The sequence below is a fragment of the Fundulus heteroclitus genome, chromosome 13 (genome assembly GCF_011125445.2).
Source record: "Fundulus heteroclitus isolate FHET01 chromosome 13, MU-UCD_Fhet_4.1, whole genome shotgun sequence".
Classification (NCBI taxonomy): domain Eukaryota; kingdom Metazoa; phylum Chordata; class Actinopteri; order Cyprinodontiformes; family Fundulidae; genus Fundulus; species Fundulus heteroclitus.
In genome coordinates, this window is record NC_046373.1 from 17,918,042 (window position 1) to 17,941,531 (window position 23,490).

Here is a 23,490-nt window from a genome sequence, read left to right on the forward strand (position 1 = left end):
TACTAATTCAGTTTTTTTTTTATTAATATGTCATATTTGTTTTGGGCCTTTTTTCTCTAAAACCCCTAAATACAATAAAGTGCAACCAATAGCATTTAATATTGTGCCCATTTATCAGTCTCGCGCATCAAATCCCCATTAAATCTTCTAGCTGTAACTCTGCAAGATCTTTAAAAATTATCAAAAAACATTTTGCCAAGACACTGTATATGTGCTAAAAAAACTTCTGAAATGATTCACTGAGTAGATAATTATATTTTAAATGGAGATGTTCCTTTTAAAAAGGAACTTTTTTTGAAAAGTTGAAGCTGCTGTAGTAAGTCTTTTCAAGGAAGGCACTGGACAGGTTTCAGAGGAATCACCTATCATCGTTATGAGGCGGCGGCAGCAGTAGTTGTACAACAGTGCCCTCTAGTGGTGAGGCGTCAGGGTGAGCCAGTGCAGTACCATGAGATACTGTTTTTACCCTGAAAACCACCACAGATTACAAGGTAAACGCTGTAGAATTCACACCATAGCCAGAAAGGAAGCAAGTAGCTAAAATGAAAATAAATATTTTTTTTGTAACAATGATTATAAACATATATATAAGTAGGCTGTAGTAGGCTTACTGGATTAAAAATCATAGCTGAAAAAATAAATATACTGAGGTGTTTAACACTAATGTTCGCATTATGATTAGTTTTGAATACTCTGTTTTATACGCCCCCCCCCCCCCCCCAAAGAATTAAAACGCCGTCAGATCACAGACATCATATACATAATGTCTATGCGTCAGATAACCAGCAGCTGACTTAGCTTAACGCCAATTGCATGTTGCTAGGCAACCATCGAACGTTTGGGACAAACAATGCACACAAGCAGGAAGTAGACTAGCTTATTCTATAAGTGTATGTGAATGAATAAATAAATAAATAAAAGGCCGTTGAGGAAAGAAGTAACTGTATATTTTTAAGTGGGATGACACATGTTCTTTTAGTCATTACTTATTGCGCTTTAAAAGCAAAAAGAACTGAAACCTTGCCTATTAAGTTGGATGCTAATTTAATCTATATGCATACATGGGCACTTGTGCTGTAGTTTATTTACATTTGGGAAATGGATCCCAATTGGGATTGTGTATTATACATAGAGTAATGACCCCATTAAAGGAACTCCCAAGGGTTCTAGATGTGGTGTGCAACCGTAACCGATTATCTCAATTCCCATTTGGCTATGCCAGCTGACTGACATACATTGTTTTTCCAATATGGATAATATTCAGTCAACTCAAGAAAACACTATGGCCAACATAGCACCAATTCTTCCTGAGAAAGACCCATAAATATTCCTTCATAGTCACAATGATACTCTATATTTCTGCGCATCCTTCCAGCTCATTATCACATTCAAAAATGACAAAAATAACTTGACACTAATAGTATGAGTCACACATTTTGGTTCCTGCCATATTGTGAAACCAGTTTTTTTATTTAACTGTATTCAATAGATGGATTTAGAGTCACCTTTGAGGAAAAGTTGTTTTTATGTTACATTGGTATGAATGCCTTTCTGAGATTAAGCAGCCCTTTGTTAAATAGGAAGTGTGGTTTTAAGGAGTGACCTGAACACATTTCTTTCAGGTTAAGTGTTTTGGGCAGCTCAAATGGGCTTATATGCATTTTCTGTTTCCTGTATTTTGATGTACAGATCCTCTGCTGGGGAAAATAACCTGGAAACAAATATGGAACCAGTTAAATAATTTATTTAGTTGAACAGATTGTATAAAACCAGCATTTATTGAGATGTGACACAAAGCAGCATAGTTGTACTGTCATTTTGGGAATCATAATTGCAGTCGATACTATAACTAAACCCGTGCACACATCTAACATGGCTTTGGTTTTGGTATTTGTGTATGTACACCGGTAGATAGTTTTTATTTAATATCACATCATTTATTATTTTTCCTCATGAGATTACAGACTCTTCTCTGTGCTGGAAGCAAAGTCAGAGAACATCCTTTTATTAGTCTCTGTTCAGGATGACTTGCTTTCACACCGACTGAGAACCTCCTCCATCTTCTTCTGGATTTCTAACACCCTTTCAGCCCACTTCTCACGCACCTCTTCTTCATCGTCGTAAGTAACAGCAGTGTACCCCATCAGCGCGATGAGGCCAATGTGGAAGAGGTGTGCGATGTGAGAGCAGCGGCGCTCCATGATTTCACGGTCTCCATCACAGTTCTTAAAATACACATCCAGCAGGGGTCTTGCAAACACCGCGTCTGTGCCGATCACACCGCGGTAGAAAACATCCAGGCCCATTTCCGACTTGTCCCTCTCATATGTCTTTTCAAAGGTCTCCATGTGCACCTCGCTGTTGTCTGGATCTTTCTTCACCATTGTCACCATGGTGTTGAAGGCATCGTACTGGTGCCTGATGTACTCTTCATACTTGCCGAAGGTTTCGTTCACCTCGTCGATGCGGATCTTATTCAGGCATTGATGGTTCTTCTGGGAGATGCTCTCCAGTTTGTCGTGGATGGCCTGGAAGTCCTTGTCCAGAGGATGGGCCTCCTTATCCGTCAAGCCCTTTCTGGCTACACCGACCAGAGAGGAGACAACACCAAAGATGGGATCGATGGAGGAGGCGAAGGAGGACACCTTCTCCACACAGCCCAGCACTTTGGCTGCGGTTTTCTTGATTTGTTGAGCGTCAGCCATAGCTGCAAGTCTCCTTCCACGCTGATTTACTGTGGAAAAAAAAAAAAAAAATGATGCACAGATTAAAAAAAAAAAAGAAATCCACATTATACAGTGTTGAATTAAGTCCATACACTGATTGATAAACTTAATGATTCTCTAAATTTGTATTTGCTACATATACATGTTTCAATACAAGTGTTGAGACACAAACGAGAAGGACAATTTTACTTTGTTTAAATTAAACCATTTTTAATGTTTCCTGTTTTTTTTTTTTTCAACATAACAGAAGCCAAAGATGCAATATTGGAGTCTTAACTTAAAATTAGTTTCCCCTTTATCATTTGGCAGATTTACTAACAGTGCAGGTTTCCTATAAAGTCCTGAAATATAGGGTATATGATTGTATACCATTAGTGGAAGTATGAACCAATAAAAAGCCAATTTACCATTTCTTAAAAACAAACATCTTATGAAGATATAAATATATGTAGTGTATTTTAAATTAGTTCACATTAAAATTGCAATACCTTTTGATTTAATTATAACCAGTCAGAAATTTAACTTTTTGGGCACTAAACATTAACATCTGGATTGAGCAGGACCTATGGTTCAGACAGCAGTCAAACAAAGCACTAAAAACTGCTAATTGGGGGGTTGCAGTTCTGACAATTCGTATTAAGAATCTAAAATAAACATGACTAGAATATCTGGTTGGAAAATAAGTTAGAAAGCGCTGCTGGGTCCTTGCTTTAGTCTCACAAATGTGTTCCTTTGATGCCTCGGGTATCTCTATGACATACATCAGGCTGCATGCGTTCAGTACAAAATGTGGTTAAAAAGAGCAAGTGATCATAAAACGACAAAATGGAGCAGATGAAAAGTCACCAAGGAGATTTTCAGTTTCTCAGCCATGACCTTTTTTAGTTAAAAAATAAAATAAAATAAAAAAAATAAGCTTGATGCATTCCCTGGGGTCTCATTTATAAAACATTGCACAGGATCCATATTAAATGTTTGCGTATGCGCAAAAGCTGAAAATGGCATACTTTAAAAAAAAAAAAAAAAAAGATTTATAAAACCATGCGCAAGAACACCAGCAAGCAATGTAAATACAAAACAGCTCATGAATGGCAATGGGTATTCAAATGAGCCAGCCGATCAATGTTATTGGACGGTCACCAGTGGCAACAACTGAGAAAAAGCAAAGAAACTGTGAAAACTGTTTATTTGCCTGAGATTGATTGATTATATATATATATATATATATATATATATATATATATATATATATAAATAAATAATGAACCCCATATGTATGACAATCCTAAAAATAAATCAACTGATTTGATACATAACCCCTACCAAAGAACATTATTACAACCTGTATGCTGAAAAGTAATGCCTTTTCAATTCAAGACAGAATATTATCCATAAAGTGTAATATTCTACAGTAACACAATTTGCCCTTTGATTAAATAGGATTTTTACATAGCTGAGATTTATTCTAATCCCCCAATGAGACAAAATTTTTTTTAAAAAAAGATATGAGAATTTTATGATATCCAAAAAATATTTTTTAATATTTTTTTTAAATTCCGGCTCAGGACCTCTCACAAGATTTCATAAAAATTATGGGAAGCATATTAACATGAAATTTTACCTAATAAATCATGTTATATGGTAACCCAGGCATGTCCAAAGTGCGGCCTGGGGGCCATTTGTGACACCTGTACTGAATTTGTGTATCAATCTAGGTCCAATTTGTTCCTTTTTTGCTCTTTCAGATGAAACCATTTAAAAAAATTTACCAGCTCACCACCCCAGCGTTGCAATTAAAAAGGGAGCATGTTTTTAAAATCAGTCCCCTGACTAAATAAAAAGCTACTTGAGACTGATTATTGGGACGTCAAACCCAAATCTCTCTCTTTCATAGCTGTGACATTAATCATCCCTCTGGATCTGGTTCTGCAGGGGAAATAACTCTGAAACAACAGTAGGTGTGTCTTAATCTCTACCAGCACAAGCTAAACTGGAAACAGGAAAAGTGCTGAGAGATTGTGACCTTCCACGAAACTTGTTTAGCATCTTAAAAACAGCCTCGGGTAGCTGTTTTAATTCCTTTCTTTAATGTGAGATTCTGATTGTGTTTGTTCCCCAGCTCTCTCTTCCTGTTTCCAGCCGCTCAACATGACGGAACCTCTCGTTCTCCAATCAGTCCCCAGTTGGCTCCAGCTTTCACACAAACATCCTAAAAAACAAACCTTCAGGCCAGAGGTAACTAACTACAAAGGCCCGTCGTGTTTACTCACCAGAGATAAAATTGCTTGTATCCAGTCCCGTCTACAGCAGCTGTCTGACGCGCCTGTCCACCATTTTCCACAGATCTCAGCTAAGGCCAGCCCCTCATTGCCAAATAAGGGTGTATATACCAGGAAGTGGCTGAGGGCTGTCCTGTGCTGATTGGACGAATCGCACTTCCTGCACTGGCGTCACTGGAGCTCTAACCACATACCATTTGACCTTCCTTGTGTTTTGTTAATTAAAGTTTCCCTCATCCACCCTCATTCCTAAACTGGTTGACCAGATACTAAGGAGTTAAATGAAACGAATGTACAACATAAATTTGCTTTTTCTTTTTCTTTGTTATGCAAGAGCTCATTAAATTCTCTTCATACTTGAGTGTGCATGCATTATTTCTATTCTTAGTCAAAGGTTAACAATTACGTACCTTTTAATGATCAGTTTCAGGCGTTGCTGTTACATTCCTTGTATGTATATTATATTTTATTTATAAAAATGCAAAGCAATAGAAAGTTTGGCTCGATATTTTGGTGACGGACAATTGTATTTTACCTATTTTAGACCACGCAGTAATTTTATTCAACATTTTATTCCCTACATCCCTGGTTACCAAGAGGGGACTGATGCCCCATAGGTCATCTCGACACATTAGCCCCGAAGTGCTGCTCAAAGTTAATTTATGTTTACCTGATGTGTTGGACTCCATTTTTAATGATGAACTATCATGCGGCTATGTTGACCATGAATTTTAATAATGTCATTCTTGTTTTGTTGAATACTGTTGCCCCTGCTACGATCTTGAAAACTCTCAAAATAAATCCTACGCCCTGGCTTAATGTAGAAATGATAAACTTGAGAAATGAAGAAAAGCCGAGTGCCGTTCGTGATGCTCTAGAAGTATTTCTCCCGGCTTGGAAAGTCAACTTGTCGCTTTTTCAATCATCTATGTCTACATCAGCAGAAACCTACTTTTCAAATCTCATTATGAGCCATAAGCATAATTCAAAACCTTTATTTATTACAGTGTCCCAACTTACTGAAACTACATCAACCTCGTGCTGTTCAAATTTCACAGTTCATGACTTTCTTATATTTTTTAAAATTTCTATCCAAGCAGCTTACCGACCATCTCTCAACAAATTATCTGTTCGAGCCATTTTTAGTCTGCTTTTAGATCAAACCATTCTACAGAAACAGATCTTATTAGAGTAGTAAATGATCTGTTGGTAAATGCAGACAGCGATTGTACTTTGGATTTACTACTGCTGGACCTAAGTGCTGCATTTGATACTGTGGACCACTGCATTTTATTGAACACACTCAAAAACTTTATTGGTGTCAGGGCAAATGCACTCTCATGGCCGAGGTCCTTTCTGTCTGGTAGATCCCAGAATGTTAGCTTAAAAAATTATTTCTCTGAGATCAGTGGCGTTAGGTACGGGGTCCCTCAAGGATCTGTGCTTGGCCCATTGCTATTTTCCCTTTATCTGCTGCCGCTTGGCCTTCTTTTACATTCTTTTAATGTAGCCTGTCATTGTTATGCTGACGACTTGCAGCTTTATGTGCCTTTAACCAATGGTAACAGGGCTGAGTTGTCAATAATTGAACCCTGCTTGTCTACAATAACGGGCTGGTTATCTAATAGTTTCCTGCTTCTTAATGCCGACAAGACAGATTTATGGTCATCAGACCTCAGAAATTTCACTACTTGTCCCAAAATTTCACCTTGAAAATTGATGACTATGTAATAAAATGTAGGGAAAAGGTAAAGAACTTAGGAGTGTGGTTTGACCCGGTGCTCTCCTTTGAATCTCACTTTAAAGAGGTCATAAGGACTGCGTTTCATTTTCAAAAGTATCTTATCCAAGCATTTCTATCTTCACGTGTTGATTATTGTAATGCTCTCATGTCTGGGTCACCAAGGAAAAGTTTTAGAGGCCTGCTGATGGTTCAAAACGCGGCTCCTCCCATCTTGACCAAAACTGGAATATTTGGAGCATATCACCCCAGTACTGACATCCCATCACTGGTTGCCTTGTCAGGTTCGAACTGATTTTAAGATCTTGTTGCTCCCCTACGAAGCTTAAAATGGTCTTGCGCCATCTTATCTATTCAAACTTTTGCACCTGTATGTTCCACCCTGTGCTGTTCAATCACAGGGCATGGGTCTTTTAAAAGTCCCTACGGCTAAAGATGTAGGGGAGCATGCTTTTTCCTTTCATGCCCCATCTCTGTGGAACAATCTCCCTTTAGACATTTGGCAGGCATGTTCTGTGGAGGTCTTTAAAGCCAAGCGAAAGACTCACTTCTTCACCTTATCTTATGCAGCCTAATGGAATGCCTAAACTATATCGTTTTAAAATGCATTTTCCTTCCCTACTCCAGATTGACTGGGCCAGCTGTATAATCTATAACAGTGGTTCCCAAACTTTTCTTGATGGGGCCCCCCTGTGATTTAAAAGGCAGTTTTTGCGCCGCGAAACATATAACAATGAAATAAACTGTAATCTTCTTTAAATCACAAAACTACCACTTTTAATGTAATTGTTTTAAGTTTAACCATTTTACTGTGTAATTGAATTCAACATTGCCATCAATACATATGTATTTTAAATAACCTCTCAAAATTGGTCATTTATCCAGACCATTTCCACCATGCTCCCTGCAATTAAACTAAGTCCCATATGGGGGGGGAACTTAGTCCATCTGCCCCCCAGGATATTGTCAAGCTACAGAGTGCCAGGCCAGATGTAGCCGTCAGAGGACAAAACAAAGAGAACATACAGTTAATGTAATGATTGGTTTAACATCCAGACCACTCAGGTCTTATGGCTCCAGCCTGCTCTACATACCTAGAACCAGAACTAAACAAGGAGAAGCAGCATTTAGTTCCTATGCTCCACTTATCTGGAACAAACTTCCAGAAAATTGTAAAGGTGCTGAAAGCCTGAGTTCCTTTAAATCAAGATTAAAAACACATTTGTTCAGGATTGCCTTCAACTGTTCTAGTTAACTGAATCACCACTTTTTGTTCTATTTTCTATCTACATTTTATTCCTACTTGCTTTTATTCTGTTTTATTTTGCTATATTTTTTTCATGTAAAGCACTTTGCATTGCCTTGCCTGCCTTGGTGTGGAACAGAACCCGGTATTCAGCCAAAACACGGCGGTTTCTTTAACTGGGTTTATTGAAGGGCAGGCGAACAAAACAGGATCCAAAAACAAGGGTAAGGCAGACATCCAGACACACTTGACGGGAACAGGCGAACAGACTGGAGCAGAACAAACAGAACTCTTACCAAAAACAGAGAGCGCAAACGTGGAGGAACAGGAGCCCAAGCATAAGCATGTGAGTGTGACAAACAACTGAGGAGAGAGTGAGGCTTAAATAAACAGACAAACAGGTGAGCGGAGTGGACTAATTAACCGTAGGCAGGTGGAAGCTATAATGACGCTGACAGAAGAATAAATCTAAGACTGAGGATAACACAAAGCACAGAGCAAAAATAAGAACTAATACAAAGACCGGATAACTTAAAACAATACACAGACTAAACCGGAACCTAAAACAAGACAGAACCTACAATAGAAATAAACCCAGAGGCAGGAGAGAACTAACATAACCAAACAACAAACCTAAACCAAAACAGAACATTACAGATAAAGGTTTAAATTACTACAAATAATGTAAAATCAGCAGAGAGATGGAAATAGATCTTGATGTCCTACAGCAGCTTAACTACAGAGATAGCTCTGGAAAACCTAAGCCACCCTAACTATAAGCAGGGTCTATGATAATACCAGCCTACACTAGTACCCTCATTTACTTTTTTGTCAACGTTTTATTTATTGTTAACGTTTTTTATTTATTTATTTATTTAACGTTTTAAAGAAATCCACCTGGATTTGTTCAAATAGATTTAACAATGTTTTTGGATGGGCTTTTTGGAAAAGCAACAACAAAAGGATGCAATCCCATAAAAAAAATTCAGTTTTAATTTGGGTAAGAATGTGCTGAAGTTAATTCAGCTCATTAATTTTGATCATAGACAGTACAACATACAGTAATTATGTTGCCCTAGTTGAGATCTAAAAATGTGACCTATGCAGATATTGCAAATAATCAATATTATACATGCAAACAATATCCAGCCTGTACTATGGAAGCACAGTTTACCGTAATGTTTACTGAAAATCTTTAAATCTACCATTTTTATACCCTGTGGTTTGCCTGAATGTTTTCATATTTTTAATCCACAGCTTGTTGTGGAAACCGATCAAACACAGTGTTACTTAACTGGCTGAGGCTGTTGTGTAATATTTAACTTCCTGAGTTATGATCTGAGATGGAAAGTAAAAACACCTGCTGGCTTTTCTAGATTTTCCACAGTCCTGCACACACACACTACTCACTCCTGGACACGTACTCTACTTAATGTGTAAAATTTCAACCTGGTAATTAATAATTACTATTCTCTAAATACTATTAACTTTTGTCTTTAGGTTGTTCCTAGTATATATATATGCATATATATATATATATAAATATATATATATATATATATATATATATATATATATATATAGATAGATAGATAGATAGATAGATAGATAGATAGATAGATAGATAGATAGATAGATAGATAGATAGATAGATAGATAGATAGATAGTGACTTACAATTTTAACATATTTAAAGTATGTCTTGTCCGTGTGGTAAGAAAGAATAGATAGCCTACAGTAAGATTCTTCTTACTTTAGGCTCTTCTGTATTAAAAAAATGATATGCAAAAAAATAAAGCTAAATTTTTGAGTCATACTGGACAAATGCATAAACAAAAATCTGACATAATATTTTCAGAAAACAAATATTGTTTAGATACTTAAATCTGTGGGGAAAAGCCAGCAGAGGCATACCCCCAAAACACTTGCAGCAGTAGCTGCAGCAAAAGGATTGCATGCCCAGATTTTTATTGTTTATTTGGAAAAATTATGAAAACCATGCATAATTTTCCTTCCACTTCACAAATAGGGTTTACTTTGTGTTGGCCTATCACAAAAAGTCTCAGTAAAATACATTGAAAGTTGTGGGTACGGAAAATATGAAAAAGTTCAACAGGTAAGATTACGTTTGCATGGCACTGTAATTCCTGACCTTATCCAAAGTCCTACAGTTTTGCATTATGATACAAAAAAAAAACTTTGTGAGAAAACACTCAGCCGCAATAGACGTGTGTAAATAGTCTGTGTTTTGAGCAAATATCCAGCTATTTTTGGACTGGTTTAATCGTGTTCCCAGCGGTTCAGGTGCTGGAACCAGTCACTGCAGCCAACAGGTGAGAGGCACACTACACCTTGGACAGGTTAGATAAACATGTCACTAAATATCAGATAAAGTTTGCATTCAACCAGTTGCACACATTCTAAATAAAATATGAATTTAAAAAATTGTTTTATATCAATAAGTAATTTTATCATGCATACAGATTCTGACTTGTTGTGGACTGCTCACCCCCCACCCTGTACATTTCCCTCTCTTAGTTAACACCCCCTGCTCTGCAGCGTTCAGCTCAGCTATTCTTCTGCGTTTTTTTCCCGCTATAAAACCCCAGGTTTACACTCTGGCCATCATTTTAGCCCCGCTTTCTCTCTGTCCTGCTCTTTTCGTCCATCGTCCACTGGGACCTGGGCTGGCTCGACCGGACCGACCCCGCAGTTTCAGGTATGAGCTTTGGTGAACCGAGCAGCATGTTTGACTCAGCACCGCTCTATGGTGAGGTCCAGTTATTTGGGATTAGAAGGGTTTAGGTCTGCCATTGAAGTGGTCAGTATTGGCGAGCAAACGCTGACCTTGTTTTGACCCAGAACCAAATTGTTTCCACTGTTTATTTGCTTTTCATAACGCCTTACATTCTGCCATGAAGGGAATGAAGGGAATGTCTGTTTCTTTTTCAGGCTATTCAACCGTAAGTTAGAAATGTATGTAATTTTACTTTATTTATCTCATAAAATATTGATTAGTTTTTTTTCCCCTCGTATGTTCTACATTACATTGGTTTTTAGGCCTGGAAAATCGCGCATAAGGAAAGAAAATGTACAAGCTGTTATCAGAGCTGGTGGTCCTGCTGGGGTGAGGACATTCAAACATGCCACACACTGACACAGGGAATACAAAGTTAAACAATCGCAAACTGGAAATGCAAGCTGTCTATGGTACATATTTAAAGTTATTGTCATCATGAAAATATGTTTTCACAACAGCATACACAGTGAAAGCAGATATTTACACATTGTATAAAAAGACTACTTTTTTTCTCACTACTAGTTATTCTGTCAGACTAAGGGACTGAGATCAGGGCTTTGTATTGTTGTCCTTGGGAGACTTTGTAACTAATATGACTGAATGCTTTGTCCATTTGTTCGCTGTTACATTGAAGACCCATCTGTGCCCAGGCTTTAGTTTCCTCCGGCCCCAAGTAAAGCACTCCTACACTTCTCCTCTGACATGATGCAGAGGAGGAAGGACATGCTGTGTGTTCAGGAGACCAAGTGGGAAAGTAGCAAAGCTAGAAGCTTCAGAGCAGGATTCAAGCTGTTTCCATCCATAGTGTGGATGGAAACAAAATGTGAATTACCTTGAAGGAGGAACTTGTCAGGAATGTTTGGGAGGTAAACAAATAGTTTCAATTCAATTTTATTTATATAGCGCCAATTCACAACACATGTCATCTCAAGGCACTTTACAAAGTCAAAATTCAATCAAATCAGACAGATTGGTCAAAAGGTTTCCTATCTACGGAAACCCAGTCTTGACAAGCAGCATTCACTCCTGGAGAAGCGTAGAGCCACAGGGAGAGTTGTCTGCATTGTCCATGGCTTTGCAGCAATCCCTCATATTGAGCATGCATGAAGTGACAGTGGAGACGAAAACTCCCCTTTAACAGCCCCTTTAGCAGAACCAGGCTCAGTGTGAACGACCATCTGCCTCAACTGACTGGGGGTTAGACAAGACAGAGCAGAGACACAAAAGCACAGAAGCACACATTGATCCAGGAATCCTTTCTATGTTAAAGGATAATGACAGATGTCCCCCTGGATGTTTTCACAGCTAACAGAATGCTAGGTACATCTGGTCTGGAGTTCTGTTAGCCTTAGCCTTCACATAGTCTGAAGTTAGAACTTGAAGGTGTGATGTTCAGTGTTGGTGGGTATGCCTCATGGGTGGGGTGTGATTTAGAGGAGAAGGAGAAATTTTGGAGTGAGTAAGATGAAGTGATGCAGAATTTCCCCAAACATTAGAGAGTGATGACTGGAGCAGATTTCAATGGACACATTGGAGCAGAGAACAAAGGTGATGAGTAACTGATGGGGAGGTTTCCATAAAATGAATGCAGAAGGACAGATGCTGGTAGAGTTTACAAAGAGGATGGAAATGGCTGTAACGGTCACTTTCTTTTGTAAATTTTGAAAGAGTATTTTGAAAGGGGCTTCTAGATCAAATGCATTATTATTATTATTATTATTATTATTATTATTATTATTATTATTATTATTATTATTATTATTATTATTATTAATAATAATAATAATAATAATAATAATAATAATAATAATAATAATAATATTATTATTATTATTATTATTATTATTACAGAAGAAGCAGGAACAAAGGGTGACTTACAAGTGAGGAGGTAGGGGCACACAGGTGGATTAACGTAACCTGAAGGGACTCTGTGACTGCAAGGCAGTGGTTGGTTAGAGTGTTGCCAGACAGCACAGAATGGTGGCATGTCAAATGATAGTGAGGATGTTGAAGAGGACAAAGGCAGAGCAGAGGGAAAAGCGCATGAGGAAGTCTGGAGTAGCAGAGCAGTATGTGAGAGTGGCGCAGGACATGTATGAAAGCTGTAAGACAGTGGTGAGGTGTGCTGTGGGCGTGACAGAGGAGTTCAAGGTGGAAGTGTATTAAGAATTGCCTCTGAGCCTCTTTTAAGCTGTAGTGATGGACAGGTTGACAGATGAGTTTGAACAGGAAACTACACGGATTATAATGTTTGCAGATGACATTTTGATCTGCGGTGAGAGCAGGAAACAGGTGGAGGAAAATCTAGAGAGATGAAAGTTTGCCCTGGGAAGGAGAGGGATGAAGGTTAGTTGTAGCAAGACAGAATACGTGCGTGAATGAGAGAGACAGAAGAGGAGCGGTGAGGGGACAAGGAGCAGAGATAAAGAAGGGGGGGGGGGGGGATTTCAGGTACTTAGGGTCAACAGTCTAGAGAAACAGGTAGAAGATAGGCGAAGATACTTGTTCAAGCAAGTTGTATTGGTGTGGAGAAGAGTCAGGTGTGTTCTGTGATAAAAGATTATCAGTGAGAATAAGAGGAAAGTTTTATGAGGCGGTGGTGAGACCAGCGATGTTATATGGTTTAGAGACAATGGCACTGAGGAAGAGATAGGAGGCACAGCTGGAGGAAGCAGAGATGAAGACGTTGAGGTTCTGTATGAGAGTGACGAAGATGGCTAGGATCAGGAATGAATGCATCAGAGGGACAGCTCATGTCATATGTTTTAGAGATAGAGCCAGAGAAGAAACACAGAGATGTACGGAGGAGGGACAGTGGGGAATAACACAGGGAATATCATACTAAGACATGGATAGACAAAAATCACCATAAGTTGTGTATTTAGAAAAAAACAACACATATGTTCATGTTTTCCTGGTATTAGTTTAATTTTCAGAGTCCTGTATATTTACTTTAATTAGATAGATAGATAGATAGATAGATAGATAGATAGATAGATAGATAGATAGATAGATAGATAGATAGATAGATAGATAGATAGATAGATAGATAGATAGATAGATAGATAGATAGATAGATAGATAGATAGATAGATAGATAGATAGATAGATAGATAGATAGATAGATAGATAGATAGATAGATAGATTCAACTTTATTGTCATTACACGGGTACAGGTATAAGGCAACGAAATGCAGTTTAGGTCTAACCAGAAGTGCAATAGCAGCAAGTGGAGGATAAATTACTTGATAGTTTCTCGCCTGAACAGTATAATAAACTGATTTGATCTTGTTTTTAGAGTCGTTGGGATTAGTTTTGGTGCGATTCAGAGACCTGATTATGATGACACTCCAAACCCAGAGTTCTTGAACCCATCCTGGATGGCCAGCATCCCTGATGATCAGCCACTGTCTGCAATCACTATGCCAGGAACACACAACACCATGGCCCTGTACGGCGGCGTGTATGCAGAGTGTCAGACCTGGAGCCTGGCCTCCCAACTGCGTGCCGGTGTTCGTTTTCTAGATGTCCGTGTGCGTTACGTCAACGGGAATCTCACCATCCACCATGGGGTGTCCTACCAGTGGGCTCACTTTGGACATGTACTGGAGGGCGTGGTCGACTTCCTGCATGAATACCCGAGTGAAACAGTGTTGATGCGTGTAAAAGAGGAGTTCAGCGAGACGAATAACATATATGGTGCTGTGGTAGACTTCATCCATCGCTATGCTTACTGGGATCTACTGTGGCACAGCCGACTGGTGCCGACCATGGGAGAGGCCCGAGGGAAGCTCATCATCCTGCAGGACTTTTCTGGGCCAGATTTGGGAATGCGCTACGGTTCCCTGGATATAGCCGATGACTGGAAGGTATGAGATGTTAAAGTTGTTTTGTTTCTGTTTTTGCCTAGTGGTCTGAGTTCCAAGAACCTTGCATAAGGTAAAAAAAAAGGAATAGTAATAACCAGATTTATTGGTATGATGAAATATGTGATTGGAGTATGTAATAGGTATACTGGGTCTTCAGAAAAAAATATATACTCCAGTTCAATAACAACTTATTCCAGTTTGGTGGAATTCAAATTCAATGACATAAAGCCAGAATATTTACATAAACTTGCAAAAGTATTCACAGCCCTACAAGCTTTTCTTCTTTGGTCTTGTTACATCTACAAAACATCAATGTGTCTTATTTTGATGTTTTGTGATAGACCAACACAAAGTGTGGCATAATTGTAAAGTGAAATGAAAATGATTTACTGCTCCAAAAGATAGTTCAATCAAATTGAATGTGGAGGATTGGTTAACATCAATTTTTCAAAGTCGTTGCTACAGATTCGCAATTGGATTTGTGTCTGGAATTACTGAATAGGAGTGAGCTTTAATCTAAAGCAGGGTTTTCAAATTGTGGTCCTCAAGGGCTGGTGTCATGCAACTTTTAGATATTTTTCTCATCCAATGCACTTCAGAAAAATGACTAAACTTGCTCAGCATACAGTCAACTTTTGCCAATTCGTCCTTATGATCTATATATTTGATTTAGACCCAGAGAAGCCAGGACATGCAGAAGTAGCAGGACACCAGCCCTGGAGGACTGTAGTTTGAGACCCTTGAAGTAAACTATTGTGGGTTGGGTCCAGGGCTGGACGATATGGACCAAAAATAATCTTTCGATATTTTTAGGCTGATTGCCAATATACAATATTTATCTTAATATGTGTTTCGTTTTAGAAAGTAATTATAAAAAGTCATCTCTGAAACAAAGCTTTGTCCGAAATGTCTCAGATGCACGTTTTTAAAAAAGCAGCTGGATATAAAATTGAGAAGAGGCTAAACAAATGACCCACTGGAAAACATAAAAATATAATTCAAACCCAATTTAAACCATCTTGATAAAAACGATATAATCGTTAAAAACAAATCTTGACATTTTTTTAAATCTCGATATATTGCCCAGCACTGGTTGGGCAGCAATTTTAGGGTCATTGTCCTGATGAAATGTGAACTTACACCCCAGTCTCGGGTTTTCATCCAGAATTAGTGTTTAGCTCCATCCATCTTTGCAATAATCTGACCAGCTTCCTTGTTCCCATTTAAAGACACCCCCCTTTTTGTCTGACCAGGCCATATTCCTTCATGGTTGCTGTGTTTCCTAAGTGGCCTGAGGAAAACTAGACTTTTAAGGGCTTTCTATTACCATTACATTACTATTACTTTCTTTCAAAATGCTTTTTTTTTTTTCACAAAAATCTGGCACTCCAGCAAAAGGAACAGAAGCCGATGGTCACTTTTTGTAATTCTTGAAGGGTGATGTTTTAAATGACAAATTTATACCTTCTTAAATGGAGCATTAGGTGCTAAATGTATTTTTTATGTAAGAGGCATGTTTTCTTGCATTTGATTTACTATCTTAGTCAGAGGGGCTACAGACATCCAGTGACTATTTCCTTAAATACAGACACATTTATTAGACTTGACTAAATTCAGCCAGGGTTTTTAAAAGAAAGTTTTCATTTTACTGAGAAGAGACAAAAAAAATTCTTGACCAACAAAACAGAAAATATTCAGGGCAGGAAGATGGAAAACAGTGTTGTTGTGTTTTTTTTAACCTACATTTTATTTTATTTTATTCTTTGTTTCTATAAAATATCACTTTTTCAGCTTATTGCCAGATCAAAGTGACAATAATTCCCAATTCTAATTTAAGTTTTTAATTTAAATCCAGTGTTGCACTGGATTTTCTTTTGGGGTATTAGAGAAACCACTTCAGAAATCCCCTTTACTCTTTATTCGTCCATCACATATAATCCCAGTAATATACATCAAAGTTTGTGGCCATATCATGACAAAATGTGAAAATGTGACTGGGGTAGGAAATACTTTTGGAAGGGACTGTATCTCACTAATAAGCTACTCTGTTTTCATTTGCCATATTTCCCTGATGTAAACTGTATGCGGGATGGTTAAAACCCTGAAATATTAACAGAATGACTGCTAAGGTAACGCCTGTTTACTGCGGCCTACAGGTATCCACGCTGCTGAATCTGAAGGAGAAATGGGAGAGTGTCTACAAACACCTGGAGGCCGCACCGTCAGGAAATATGGGTCAGATTTTTCTGACCTACGCCAGTGGAGCTGGTTTGTTCGCCCACCCCAGAGCTGTTGCAAAGGGAATCAATCCCCAGCTGTATGAGTACCTGCAGGCCAAGACCAACCAGAACCAGCGCTTTGGAATCATATGCATGGACTTCCCAGCAGCTCCTATTATCCAAATGATCATCGATTTTCAACTTCAAGAGATCGTGAAGACCAACAGAATGGATTTGGTGCATACGACTCTTTTACTCAAGCAAATAATGAAACATTTTGCTGCTACAAAATGACCCATATTGTTATTGTAACTCAGAAGCTTGCAAAAAATGCAGTCATTTTTTTTAAATCAGCAGCTAAGAGAAATAATTAGACTTTCTCAGGTAAAGATTTAAAGCTTAACCTGTTTTCTACTCACTAGCCATTGCTTGCCTAAGTTAAGAAAATAAAAGGTGCAAAACTGAAATATTTTACTTTCACGAAAAGGAAGTATTGTGATAAAAGTTCATTTAGATTTTGAAAAGAAATTATGCATTTGATTAAAAAAAATTTGAAAACATGAGGCTTCTGAATAATAAATGAAATTGCTTAAGCTACGTCTGTTTTTAGCTTTTCTTTACCATTTGTCGAGTCATGTGAATGAAGACATTAATCTGAGCGCTGGTCTCAAACTACAATTTAGGATTCCTTCACTGTTTAGTTATATAATCTATGTGATCACAGTAATCTACATAACAAATAACAGAACCAAACAAATATCGAACCTAAAAACGGTTGTTAACTGGAAAAAATGTCCTCATTTAGTAAAACTCAATAGATTTTTGGGTGGTTTGGGTGGAGGATAAGGGACTGTGTCAACAGATGATCTGAGTTCCCCTCAGTCTAACAAAATAATTTATACAATAAATAATAGAATAGAATATCCCTTTATTTGTCCTTCTAACTACACAATAATGGACAACAAAAGCACATCCCAAAATAATCAAATGTAATTAAGTGTAGATGTTAAAAATGTGCTTTTTGTTTTTTGTGCAAACAAGTCTATGCATAGTAATATGGTGTCTTGCAAAAGTATTAATACTGCTTGAACTTTCCTACATTGTTTCGGATCACAACCATTAAACTTTAAGGTATTTTATTTGAATTTTATATGATAAAAAAAGCACAAATGAGTGCAATGTTGTGAAATGGAAGGACAGTGATACGTGGTTTTGAAAATGTTTCAGTAAATAAAAATCTGATAGGTTTGGAATGCATTTCTGCCCCCTTAACTCTGCAACCTTTAAAAAAATCCAGTGCACCAAAAGGCACCAAATTAGTAAATAGATTCAATCTGTGCTTAATTTAATCACCTATGGAGAGGCAGCAGGAAGAAAGCCAATATTCCTCATTTTCTTTCCACGCTTTAATTATACACTACTTTGTGTTGGTCTAGCCCATACAATCCTAATAGGTCATGCAGAAGTTTATTCATGAAGAAAATACTACAGGAACATAGAAACTTAAACAAAGTTGTCCATTAAATGTGATGTTAGTGATACATCATTATTATGTTCTGGTATCCAGACAAAAACAGCCTCTTTAAAAAAGTACAATAGAGGCATAATTATCTTTTTCCTTAGCATGTCTACAGGAAAAAACAAAATCATAGTTATTAGTTGTGCTTAATGCACCCAATGTCACACGAAACCTTTTGCAGTATGTTTGCTCATTTCTCAACACTAGATGGCACTATTAAAACACAATTTATCAGACAGAAAATAATAGAAATTATTACTTTATCTTAAAATACAAACAGAGTCACAGCCATATGTTTGTTCTGGTGTCTTTTACAACACTTCACACCTGTTTGCCGAAACTGCATGGGCTCTAGATACATAGTAAGTGTGCTTTTATTTTATTGATACGGATTACTGACTTTGTGCACAGTTGTTAGCAAGAACGTGGTGGGTTCAAACGTCACTACAGTGTGGAGATTGTATATTCCCTTTGCGCATATGTGGGTTTCTATCAAATATTCGGACTTCCACCCAGAGTCCAAACACATGCATGTAAGGATAGTTGGCCTGTCTAAATTACCCCTTAGATGTATATGCAAGTAACTTTGATAAGGAACCAGTGACTTCTGCAATTCTGTCTCTTAGCAGCTGGGATGGGCTCCACACTTCCACCCCAGAAACACTGAAAAAGTTAAAAATAGATTTAGAAAATTATTTTAATCTATTTTTTTTAAATATGGCCATGATTTTTTTCTTTCTCTTTTAGTTCTTCTACATACTTTCGTAAAAACAAAGTCCAACCATCAGCAGTGTGTTTGTTTCTTCAGAAAGTTTTCAGACCACAGGAAATTGCACCTTAAGGGTTTACGGATGTTACAAACTTTAAATGGTTGTAAACTTATTGAAGTATACTGGGCTATAATTTTTTTTGAGCCTTTCTGTTTTTCAATAGAAAGAAAGACCACCTTATGAGTGCTTGGTGACTTGACACGGGACAGTATTTGCGCAAGAAGTTTTTTCTTTTTGCATCAGATGAGAGTTTCTGTTTGATTGTATCTTTATTTCCTCTTAGACGCAGGGGCTGTTGCAAAATAGTGGTTGAAATGCTTCAACCAATTGACTTCACATCCTGCCTCAAAAGCAAACGGTGTTGACAAAGTTGTCAGTTTGTCAACTTGTGCAACTCATGCACAAGTGTCGATCTAAAATAAGAAAGAAGGTCTAAAGGTTTTCTTTCACAGTAAAACCCAGACTCTGCAACTTCTACTTCGGCTGATTTCCAATCTCGTTTTTCAAGATGGACAATAGACCTCAAAGTCCTACATCGATTGCAACAGTTGGTAAGTCATTCTTCTGCTCCTTCAGACAAACCCTTTTAATTTAAAATGTTTTTTTTTTTTTAATCCTTTGCCTCTTTCTTTTTGTAGTTGTGATGAACATTATTTGGTGGATGCTGATGATAGCAGCCATTGGACTGGGTGGGTTAACTTTTGTACTTAAACTTCAAATTCTAAACAGTCGTGGGTGTAACTGTTGTAATTGCTGTTCAGGTGCCACACATCTGGATAGCTGCCCCTTGCAGCCCAACGTCCCTGTTTACCTGATCGTGATGGGAGCAACCAGCCTGCTGTCTCTGGTTTTCACCTACAGCAGCAGCGGCTACCAGGACGGAGCCGTTCACATCCTGAGCTTGGCCTGCATGACCGTTCTGCACATCTTCAGTTTCGCCTGGTTGATAGCAGGTGCAGTAAATGTTTACCTCTTTGCATCGTAGCACTTTCTGATTTTCTGTGCATTTCGGCCAAAGACAAATACGAAGCTGGAGTACCTTTGCGTTAATATTATTTCTCGCTATCTACCAATAAACCACTTAATAGAGGACTTGGCACATAAAATGCAAATAGAAACTGCAACCATTTTATTTATTTATTTATTTATTTTTCTTCTGACTTTATAAATATATATATATATATATGAGCTTTTGGGATGATTTAGGTTGTTCTTTTTCCATGGGGCCCAAAATTCATGACATCACCCCTGCATTCAGGGCTTGGATTATAGTCTGCTCTGGCATGCTTTGCCAGAGAATCCACGCCCCCCTGAACCTTAACCCATTTTTCCACATTCCAACCACAAACTTTAGTCTATTCTACTTTTGATTCTATGTGATAGGGCCACACAAATCAGCGTATAGTTGCAAAGTGGAAAGAGTGTTTATTTTTAGAGTTTTTCAGTATAGTTTTAAAATTTTTCCTCAAAGAATATTCTGAAAAGTGCGGCGTGTGTTTGCGATCTCCTCCCTTTACTCTCATACCCCTAAATAAAATGCAGTGCAACCAACTGGCCTCCAAACCTCAATGGTAAATAAATTTGTTTGTAATTTGTTCTTTTATTTTTTTTTTCCTTTTTTTTCTTCTTTTTTTTCTGCAACCATTTTAAATGTATTCCCTCTGTTTAAAAAAATAATACGGAAGACAAAGTATTAAATGTTAAATCTGAGAAACTGGACCGCTTTTTAAAGAGGATATGCTTTGTGAAATTTTAACAATTCGGTTCAGAAACAACAGCTAAAGTGTTTTACAAATAAAACAGCTAAGTTCTTGCTTAATAGCATTTCACATACTCAAAGAGTTTGCTCTGGAAATATGTTCCTCAATGTTTTGAAGTATCGGTCTCAGATTTATGGACAAAAGCCCTCGTGGGGATCCTCAGGGCTCCAATCTAGTCCCACTTTTATTCAACATCCATACATTCATCCTTCATTCAGGTCATGGAGCACCACAACATACCTTTCCATAAGTATGCTGACACAAACTTTATGTGTCTGTCATTACATGACAACACTGAATTACAGTCACTGTATCAGTATATTATTGATATCAATTGGGTCAGGATGTCAGAAATGTCCCCAGGTTAATGCAGAAAAGAAAGTAGTTGGGTTTTTAGTCAAAATAGAAAAATAAAAAAATAAAAAGGGGGGGAGAGATCAGCAGTAGGATGAGCTTAATGAGACTACAGACAACAGTACATGCAGGAACTCTATGGGTTTCTAGCACACTCAGACCTAAATTTCAACAACCACAAAAGTCTGAGGACTGCCTCAGCCTCCTGACAGATTACTAGTACCAAAGGTTTCTGACAAAAAAAAAATAGAACAAGTAGAGCATACTCTCATTTTTATTGTGCCTAAGGTATTGTGTAATGGGCGTTAGCTTGCAGAGAAGTTCATCACGCTTACAAAATTGCATAATTTATGTATTTTTGTATTCCAGGTTCAGACATGTGAAATATGTACGGCAGACAAATTGGGAACGTAATTTTGTTTCTTTGGTTCTCACTCGTCACCTGATTAACATCTCATACATATTATCTTCTTGTGCATTCTTCCTGTAGGCAGTTCGTGGGTTTATTCAGTCTACCCTCCACACTACTCTGGACCGGGCCCGTACTGCCACAAGACAACCTACATGTTCGCTTTCGTTGTAACAACGGTGCTGTGGGCCGTGATGGCACTGGTGCTCACCTGCGGCTGCTGCTTTGGTCTGCTGACCTGCTGCACCACCGTGTTCGCAGGACGCCACTTGTTACCAGACCGTAAAAGCTTCTATGGTGCAACAAGCTCCTACCAGCCAATAGTTGGGGATGTGTGATTTAAATCTGGGTTCATGTCTTGAAATGGTTGGGGAGGTTAATCTTACACTGCTGATGGTGTAGATTTTCGTCTTTCTGCTGACAGTTTCTTGTTTTTGTTTTTTATTTCTTGATATTAGTGAGGCTTATACAAAAGGTGGAAAATGCTTGACAGCTGTAGCCAGAAATCCCACCTACACCCTCCACTTTATTCCTGCTCATTTAACACACAGAGCCAATTTTTGCAATAACTTCATATTTGTTTTATAGCTTTAACCTCCAGCTCAGTTCTTTGCAGGCTGTGGTCCAATGCAACTGATTAGATATCACATCTCCTTCACATTGCAGCTCTGGTAGATCACATGTTTCCTGTTAATAACAGCAAGAAAACTATCAACATTTTTAAGCCAAAAGAAAATGAGGCATTGCATAACAACAATGTAAGTGATCATTAAAAAAAATCCTGGTCTTACGTAAGACCAGGATTTTTTTTAAAGGTCTTGGCCCAAGACTGACCTTTAATACACTTTATGTGTCGTATGACATGAACTTGATTCTTAACATCGTGGTTACAAATGAATGGTGTTTCGCAACATGCTTTTTAATCGTTTTCTTAGCCCTAATCTGGCCCTGATTAACACCGCAATTACAATATTCTATTCATATGTCTCTTTCAAACCTGTGTAGATGTTAACGTCCTTGACAACGTCCCCAATTCACTTACTGTTTCAATTAGATGGTGCTTTCAGGTGGTGTAAAAGTAATACTATAACACTGCTACCAATATGTGAAGGAACTCCTAAAAGTCAAAATATAAATGTAAATGGAAAAGTGGGAGAGTTGAATGCTGAATGTACTGTATATAAATAAAGTTTTTCTGAAAAACGTAAATAAAAAAGTACTTAACGGAGCATATTCCTCTGAATCCAATAATTTGTGGAATTTGGTCATAAAATATTCCTAAACCTTATAAGAAGAAAACCATTAAATGATGTGATGCAGGTTGGTTTGCTTCTGTATTTTCAAATCTATGCAGTGATGTGGTGTCCAAAGTGGCCCGGGGGCTATTAGCGGCCTTTGGATTAATTTTGTGCAGACCTTGACTACAATTCAAGAATGATCTATATTTGGTTTGCCAACTTGGCCGGTTGATGCAGATATACACGTAAAAAAAAAAAAAATGCGAGGCCAGATATACAGATAAAAAATCCTCTTAAAAAGGAAACTGTGATGTGCAACACAAAGTATTCATCTTTGAGCAACCATGTTTTATTGTCATTTTATAGTAAACAGGGAGCACAAACCTCCAGTGACTCATTTAAAACCAGAAATAGATGCACCCATTTAACAAATTTGACTAACCAAAGCAAGAGTGACCCACATCCTGTAAGTGAAAATCCAGACCGAGATAATCAACCTGAAACATTGCATCGTAACCTGCAAGACCCTTTTTATGTTTCACATCTACAACGATCTCCAGA

General features: G+C 37.8%; 2 protein-coding genes and 1 long non-coding RNA gene across 4 annotated transcripts; 2 read left to right on the top strand and 1 right to left on the bottom strand.

The window, feature by feature from the left end:
• Positions 1–1,724: 1,724 nt before the first annotated feature.
• Positions 1,725–5,099, bottom strand: LOC105935062 (protein rapunzel). The gene is made up of 2 exons (XM_036145262.1): positions 4,997–5,099; positions 1,725–2,734 (listed from the first exon to the last, which is right to left on the bottom strand). Exon 2 carries the CDS (start codon positions 2,703–2,705, stop codon positions 2,019–2,021), a length of 687 nt encoding a protein of 228 aa, XP_036001155.1. The 5' UTR covers positions 2,706–2,734; positions 4,997–5,099; the 3' UTR covers positions 1,725–2,018.
• LOC110369332 lies at positions 4,555–4,943 on the top strand. Its single transcript, XR_002428934.2, has 2 exons — positions 4,555–4,680; positions 4,846–4,943. It is a non-coding gene; the product is annotated as an uncharacterized LOC110369332 (long non-coding RNA).
• A 5,420-nt stretch (positions 5,100–10,519) lies between the features above and the next one.
• On the top strand, positions 10,520–22,919 carry si:dkey-266f7.9 (phosphatidylinositol-specific phospholipase C). Of its 2 annotated transcripts, XM_012875303.3 has the most exons (8): positions 10,520–10,710; positions 11,052–11,118; positions 14,090–14,660; positions 16,817–18,760; positions 19,621–19,719; positions 19,807–19,857; positions 19,930–20,121; positions 21,773–22,919. In XM_012875303.3, the coding sequence occupies exons 2-4, from the start codon at positions 11,081–11,083 to the stop codon at positions 17,171–17,173; spliced, it is 966 nt and encodes a 321-aa protein (XP_012730757.2). In that variant the 5' UTR covers positions 10,520–10,710; positions 11,052–11,080; the 3' UTR covers positions 17,174–18,760; positions 19,621–19,719; positions 19,807–19,857; positions 19,930–20,121; positions 21,773–22,919. The 2 variants fall into 2 exon arrangements, with proteins under 2 accessions (XP_012730757.2, XP_021178608.2); XM_021322933.2 differs by lacking the exons at positions 10,520–10,710; positions 11,052–11,118 and adding an exon at positions 11,449–11,657.
• Positions 22,920–23,490: the final 571 nt, after the last annotated feature.